General features: G+C 41.9%; 1 protein-coding gene across 1 annotated transcript in view; it reads left to right on the top strand.

The window, feature by feature from the left end:
• LOC106876850 (putative pre-mRNA-splicing factor ATP-dependent RNA helicase PRP1) overlaps positions 1 to 1273 on the top strand; it is a 49881-nt gene extending 48608 nt beyond the window's left edge. The window contains exon 13 of the mRNA XM_014925572.2: positions 378 to 1273. Coding sequence (XP_014781058.1) covers positions 378 to 498 — 121 coding nt within the window. The 3' untranslated portion in view covers positions 499 to 1273. The remainder of the gene's footprint in view (positions 1 to 377) is intronic.
• The last annotated feature ends 6923 nt before the right edge of the window (positions 1274 to 8196 follow it).

The raw sequence follows: 8196 nt of genomic DNA, 5'->3' as shown, positions 1-8196 counted from the left end.
CACACACACACACACACACACACACACACACACACACACACACACACACACACATGCATGCATATCCATGTACCAAAATCCATGTTGAAAGCATATGTTGTCCTGATGCTATAGTAGAAAACACTTGCTAGGGTGCCCTTCACTTATTGAAACCTTTAGATTAAACACGACTGGTTTACAGTTGAAATTTCACCGCATCTTTGCTTTGTGAAGATGATTACAGGTAAATGAGTCTTTGTGGTTGGTACATTTTAAAAAATCTAAATTGAGAGTCCCTTTTGTTGAAAGTGAGTACATTAAAAATTCATGTATTATTTTTGAAAAATTTTGTTGTTTCCTATATAACTTTTTTTTTCCCCTCTCCCACTCCATTTCAGGTTGATAAACATTGCACCTCAATATTATGACATGGTCAACTTCCCCGAATGTGAAGCCAAACGTCAATTGGAGCGCATTATATCACGCTTGTCTAGCAAGCAACATTTTGAAGGATTTTGATGTGAAAAGCAAAAAGATAGGGCAGTCCATACTGCAAACAACAAACTTTAGCAAATAATAATATTAATGATGATGATGATGATGATGATTCTGTGTCAGGAAGGGAAGTATGAAGAAATTGCTGTCAGGTATAAGGACTGTGGTCTTGTCTTTCCTCTGCAATGTTATTACTCAATGATAGCGTTACATACTATGAACAAGTAGACATCGCATCCCTTGATCTACCACCATCACAACCACAAATAATACTTTAGATTTTTTTCTTCTCACCACAAAATAAATGTTCCTTATTTGATGGGGTGCATGTCTAGAAACAAACTTTGTCTCTCGTATATTCTTCACGCTGCAGTTCCTTATTCTGATCTCTTTTGATGATGAGAGCCCAACTCTGCTCATCACTTCATATTAACACCTTTTAGTTTCAACTTATGATTTGAGAAAACAAAAACTATTATAAAAAAAAAAAAAAACATTTGTGTTTTATTATCTTTATCTCTCTTTTTATGTATCTCTTCATCTTTTCTCCTACCCCCTATATATATATCTTTTTCTTATTTCTAACTTAGAAGTCTCTTGAGTGTTCCTCTCATTTTCATCCTCCCCTCATCTCTTTTTTTTCCATCCCACCTTGTCTCTACTTTAGTTTCTTCTCAAGCTTGTCTCTCGTTTAGTTCTCTTTTCCCACTTCACTCTTTCTAGCTCTTGTGACTTTAAACCTGTTAACAATGAAAATATTAAATCAACAAAAGAAACCTGTATCAGTCTTTTATCTAAATATTTGTTGTCTGTTTTCTTTTTTCCTTTTTGACGTTATATATTTTTTGCATTCTAGAACTTATAGTGTGTGTGTGTGTGTGTATAAATTTAATACATGCTAATGAAAGCAGCTCAGGAAGTAGTCTATGCTAAGCTTGAGGTGAGTTTACTCAAACTCATCTCAGACTTAATATAATCATTGCCATGTCTTTAGGTGTAGAACATTACAAGCTTTGATACCCATGTATTATGATAATACTTTGACAAGGAACACCTGAACTTCATTAGATCATACAATATATTAGGTAGTTTCTTCTGTTTAACTTATATTTGTTATAGTGTTAATTCCCATCTCAAATTCATAAGATCATATTAGTAACAATTATGTAATACATACAGTAGATTGTATTATTATCTTGTATCATAATGAATAACTGATGCAAAATTAGTCAGCCAAGCAGAGTTATTTGCCTTGGGACAACATAACAATGGTTTGACAAACCTTATTTATGGCCCATTACAATTGTGCTTCAAGCAATTATTTTATATCTAAAGTGATATATTGCGGTATGTATTATTATTGGACTGTATGGATACAACACAGTGTTAAACATTGATAACAGATTTTAGAGTTGCCATAACTGTATTGTTCAAGTAAACCACATTCGTTCATGAGTGTTGTCACTGAACAATCCATCAACTTTCTTACACATTTAAAATCAGTTATGGATTCTGTTAGATATTTTTTTTTCCAGAAAATGCCTCATATTGTTAGCTAAATGACACTTGATAAAGTTAGGCATAAGCCTATAATTTAGAGGCAAATAACTGTCATTGCTGTAAAACAGCTTGTAGTCATGACGATTAGTGCTGTACATCTAAAATGCAATGTTCAATTTTTTCCCCTTCTGCTGTCAGAATGATGGAGTTGATGAGAGTTGTCAGTGACAGTCCTCATAAATGAGTTCACAAATTAAGAAAAATCTCTGGTGTTTCATTGCCTAGAACTCATTTTCAACTGCAGGGCATTTTGTTTGTTACTCTAAGGATTCTACCACTACTGCTACTTGTTTTGAAGAAATAATGGCTTTGTATAATAGGCTGAAGGCCAGCAATTTTGAGAAGAGGAAATTGATACCTGTATTTGACTCTCCTTCATTTTGTCGACCTTAAAAGGGTGAAAGACAGTTGATTGCAGCAGAAATTGAACTCAGAATCTAAAGAGCCAGAATACTTCGGCATTTTTTCCCCACCGATGCTCTTATGATTTTACTAGCTTGCTGCTTTGGCCGATGCTGGTGTTGTGCAACTGGCACATAAAAAGCACCCACTAGACTTGGAGTGATTAGTGTTAGGAGGGGCATCCAGCTATAGAAACCATGCTAAATCAGATTGGAACCTGGTGCAGCTCCCCAGCTTACTGGTTTTCAGTCAAACCATCCAACCCATGCCAGCATGGAAAAAGGACGTTAGATGATGATGAAGAATGGAAATCAGTGTTTCTTTATTAAGACATATATTGAGAATTGTACTAATTGATGCCTAAGACCTTTGCTGTGTGAAATCTCATTGTCACAACTGTATTGTACAGTTTGAGTCCATTCTGAAGAAGGTTGTTTATAACAGTTAGTGTTAGTTCCAAATTGGCCATGAGTTTGCTACCTTATACATCTCTTGTATTGCTACTGTTGGTATAAATTTTCAAGTAATGATAGAATTGTAGTTAGTGTCATCATCAGTGCATCTACCAAAATTCAAAGCCCACTTAAAAATTCGGCTTTGATGGTCACTAGAGATTTCAGTCTATGGATGCTAGCATGACAACACGATCAAGTAAAACCTAGCTGGTTGTATGACATGGCTAATTGTAGCTCACATTGTTATGGGCTTTTCTTTGTTGCAAACAATTCTGTGACTGAGAACTAGATCAAGCAATAAATTTTGGTTTTCACAAAGGAGGATTAAACTGACCTTCTTACATCACTAGTAATTTTATTAACTGCAAAGTAATGACACCTCAAATCGAACCAGACGAGTTTTGAACCCAGATTAAGAGTGACAAGACTATTACTGTAACACGTTTTGAGTGATACTGCATCTCAATGGATGAACTATTCTTGTCTTGCTGCCTTCAGATGCTGTATGTATGTATGATGTATGATGCATATATGTAAATATTTAATGTCCGTTTTACATGCTAGTGTGGGTTTGGCAAGGGCTGGCCAGCTGGAAAACTGCCCAGGCTTCAGTTGTCTGTTTTGGCATGGTTTCTCCAGCTGGATGCTCTGCCTAACACAAACTGGTGTTTGTTTTGGATTTCTGCTGCTAGTTGATGAGAATTCAGTTGTTCAGTCAACTGACTTTCTGCTCCTGAATAAACATGTAAGTTGCTGACCATTTTATAAACATGTGATGTTATTCTTAACGTAATTCCTGTGCAGAGTCAGCCTCGCAGTGTGTGTGTAACAAGGACTTACCATTTGAATTACAGGTACAGTCTGCTCAACTGGCAGCTATGCAGTTTCCATCTATCCAATTTCACTCAAGGCATGGGTTGATGCAAGGCTATAGAAAATGACATTTACTCATGGTATCACATATTGGGACTGAACCTCTGGTCCCTCGTAACTGTGAAGTGAATTTCTTGACCATTCAGTCACACTGTGCCAACATTATTCATCATCATCAACATTTAATGTCTGTTGTCCATGCTGGCATGGGTTAGACGGTTTAACCAGGGCCGGGAAGCTGGAAGGCTGCACCAGACTCTAGTCTGATTTGGCATAGTTTCTTTGGCTGGATGCCCTTTCTAACGTGACTTTCATTACCTGATACCTCTATAATTATTCATATCTAATACATCACCTTTACCTTTGTAATAGTTGTCTATGATGCTGCTACACCAGTCATTGGTTATGACTCCTTCATGTATCACCTGATTGACTATACAGGTGACTAGGTTATATCCGACACTGCCATATATTTTAAGCATCTCTGTGGTGATTCCTGATGGGCCAGGAGCTCCCTGTGTTCATTTCCTTTTTGCAACTTTCACTCACCTTTCGATAAATTCACTCGTGGACAGCACTTCCCTCTCCACTCTCAATGTCCTTTTCAAGTGAAACTTCAAAAAGTCAACCAAAGTGGAATGTATCTGTCCTCATGCCTCTCAATCTTGTCCAGCAAACAACCTCTTTCGCTACAGCTACCAGGCAAAGGAAAACTGTCTTGCCTGCCCGATTGAAGGAGGGCGGCGATACTATCATCACTACAGACGTCCGTCCCACACGGGACAGCAGCTGTTCAACATAACCCCACAAGTCAGCAATGCTCAGACACTGAACGAAGGTGTGCAGAACGGTTTCGTCACTCTGTGCGCATCCGTGCCTGTAGAGCTTGTCTCGAACCGGTATCGCCCCCCGGTAGCCACTGCCAGGCCAAGGACATCTGGAAATTATCCATGATAGTTCCTGACCGGAAAGTTCTCCGGAACAAACTAGCCAGTTCATTCTCGTCAGCGCCCAGAGTCTCCCCGAGAACGTCGTCGCACTTCCCTGCCACTAATCCTCTAAAAATTTCTAAAGCGAAACATCCACCGATCCCATTGCCCGACTGGTAGAGGGTTGTGGACTGCTGACGACATTCTATGTTCCAGGCGCCCAGTCTCAGTCTTTTCTTCACCCAGGACTGCAGCTCCGTCAAAGTGACGAGCTGCTGAAAGACGAGCCTCACAAACGGAGCCCACACATGCTTACCGTCTAGAAATCGTTACAGGTAGCGAAATCTAGGTGTGTGCCTGCGCATTAGGAGTCACGGCATACCTAATCCGCCACTCAGAGGATGCTGGCAACAGACAGACCGCCTGACCATTGGAACGAGTCTTTCCACAATAATTTAAATAAGAGACGCTCCAACCTGGTCAAGCAGTAACCGGGACACGACACGACGGTCAGGCGATAAATGATAACGGAGGCGACGTAAGCATTCGGCACCTCTGCCCGACCTTTCAGGGACAGCTTTCTTTCAGCCCATTACTGGGTAAGACTGGCCACCTCGTCCCAGTTCTTATTAACCTGGAGGTCGGGACCAAAGCAAACCCCGAGCACTTTAACTGGTCAGTTGGTTCAGCGTCCGACGACGTCATCCGATGGCATCGTCCTGTCTCTCCAGGAGCCCAACCTTAAACCAACTGATTTGTCGGCGTTAATTTTATCCCCCTGCAACTGACTCCTGTTCCTTTAGGATGGTGCCTACTGTCTCTACTTCGGAGGTGTCCGACACCACGACCGTGACATCGTCCGCGTATACTGACACTGCCCATCCTTGTCCCAGTTCGAAAGGGATGCCCCTTAGCTGTTCCAACTTCCGCAATAGTGTCTCGAGTGCCAATACGTATAGAAGAGACGACAGCGGGCAGCCCTGACGAACCGAGCGTACGATGCCAAACGACTCCGATAGGTGGCCGTTTACTCTGCCGCTGTGCATTGCAGCAATCCAGCAATCCAGCCATTGAAAACGGGTTCGAAACCGCCTGCTTTCAGGACGACTTCGAAGTATGATGATCGACCCTATTGAATGCTTTTGATTGATCCAAATGGATCAGAGCACCCCAGAAGCCAGCTGTGGTTCCAGCCCTCTCTATGATATATCGCACAAGGTGGAGGTTGTCGTAGATAGACCTGCTCGGGATTGCGCACGTTTGCGCTCCTCCGACTAGGCTACCGACGACAAGTGCCAATCTTTTCGCTAACACCTTGGCCAAAATCTTAAATTCTGTGTTTAAGTTATGGGCTGAAAGTTCTCTAGTACGTCCCCATTGTCGGCGTCCTTCCTCAGCATTGTCACCACACCTCTGCTAACAGCATTAGAAATTCTCCCGTTCTGTTACCAGTTGCAGTAGACGTCTGCTAAGAGGTCGCTAAACAAATCTGGCATGAATACATAGAATTCGGAGGGCAGACCATCCAAACCGGGAGATGTGCGACTTGTGTACTCGCTCATCGCCTCCCGAAATTTCAGCGGCTGTTATCAGCCTTTCACAAAACATCGCGTCAGCTGCCGAGAGTCGCAGCGAGCTGTCCAGGTACGTACTGAAGTCCAGTACCGTCGTCGACTCATCGCCCTTTCCAAACAGCCGTGCGAAGTGGTGCCGAAAAGTCGCACACCTTTGCTCGGAGTCGCGTAGCGCGCGCCCATCCCGATCCGTGAAAGACCTGATCGTGGTTTTGTTTCCACGTCACGTCTCCACGGTTCGAGCCCATCGGACAGCTTCAGTTCTTGTTTGACTGTACGGGCCTTAGCTTTAACAACGCAACCTTCGTGTTTCGCTTCGAAGATATGATCAAGGGTCATTCTCGCTGCTAACAACACATACCCTTTTTAATTGCCTCCTCTAATTTGCTAACTAGCTCACCCTCTAATCTATTCCTTTCTATTGCTATCTCTTTTCTAAACGCTATCGATTCTGCTCTAACCGCCCTCTGAAAGGATGATAGGCAAGTCGACCTCGGCGGAATTTGAACTCAGAATGTAGCATCAGACAAAATACCGTTAAGCATTTTGCTCGGTGTGCTAACGATTCTGCCTGCTCGCCGCCTTAATAATAACAATAATAATCCTTTCTACTATAGGCACAAGGCCTGAAATTTGGGTGAAGGGGATAATTGATTACATCAACCCCAGTGTTTCATTGATGCTCAATTTACCGACCTCGGAAGGATGAAAGGCAAAGTCGTCCTCGGCGGAATTTGAACTCAGAACGTAGTGACGGGCGAAATACCGCTAAGAATTTCGTCCAGCGTGCTAACGATTCTGCCAGCTCGACGCCGCCTTCTTCTTCTTCTTCTTCTTCTTGCTGTTGTTATTGTTATTAATAATAATCCTTTCTACTATAGGCACAAGGCCTGAAATCTTAGGGGGAGAGGGCTAGTCGGTTACATCGATCTCTGTGCTCAACTGGTATTTATCTTATCGAACCCCGTAAGGATGAAAGGCAAAATTGACCTCAGCGGAATTTGAATCCAGAACGTAAAGACAGACGAAATGTCGCCAAGCATTTTGCCCGGCGTGGTAACGATTCTGTCAGTACTGCTTCTGCTAATAATCATGACAATGGTTTCAAATTTTGGCACAAGGCCAGTAATATATAGAGTTGGGGTAAGTCGGTTACATCGACCTCAGTGTTCAACAGGTACTGTTTTATCGACCAGAAAAGATGAAAGGCAAAGTCGACCCCGGCGGAGTTTGAACTTAAATCGTAAAGACAGACGAAATGTTGCTGAGCATTTTGCCTGGCGTGGCTAGCGATTCTGTTGGCTGCTGCTAATAATAATAATAATCCTTTCTACTGAAGGTAGAGGGCCTGAAATTTTAGTGGAGGGGATTAGTCGATTACATCAACCCAGTGTTTTACTGGTACTTAATTTATCGACTCCAAAAGGATGAAAGGCAAAATTGATCTAGGTGGAATTTGAACTCAGAACGTGAAGACGGACGAAATGTTGCTAAGCATTATTGCCCGGCGTGTTAACGGTTTAGCTAACTCGTCGCCTTGTTGTTGTTGTTGTTGTTGATGATGATGATGGTGGTGGTGGTGGTGGTGGTGATAATTATAATAATCTTTTCTACCAAAGGCACAAGGCTTGAAATTTTGGAGGTTGGGGGTCTAGTTGATTATATCGGCCTCAGTGCTTAACTGGTACTTATTTCATCGAACACGAAAGATGAAATGCAAAGTCGACCTCGGCGGAATTAGAACTCGGATCGTAAAGACGGACGGAATATATAATATAATAGGAAAGAAAAAAAAATAATGGCTTCAAATTTTGGCACGGGGCCAGCAGTTTTTGAAAGAACGAGGAAGTCGATTACATCGACCCCAGTACTTGACTGGTACTTGTTTTATTGAATTCGAAAAGATGAAAGCAAAATCGACCTGGGTGG

Source organism: Octopus bimaculoides, chromosome 2 (genome assembly GCF_001194135.2).
Source record: "Octopus bimaculoides isolate UCB-OBI-ISO-001 chromosome 2, ASM119413v2, whole genome shotgun sequence".
Taxonomy (NCBI): Eukaryota; Metazoa; Mollusca; class Cephalopoda; order Octopoda; family Octopodidae; genus Octopus; species Octopus bimaculoides.
Note: the sequence above shows the minus strand (reverse complement) of the source record. Positions and strands in the feature narration are given on the sequence as shown.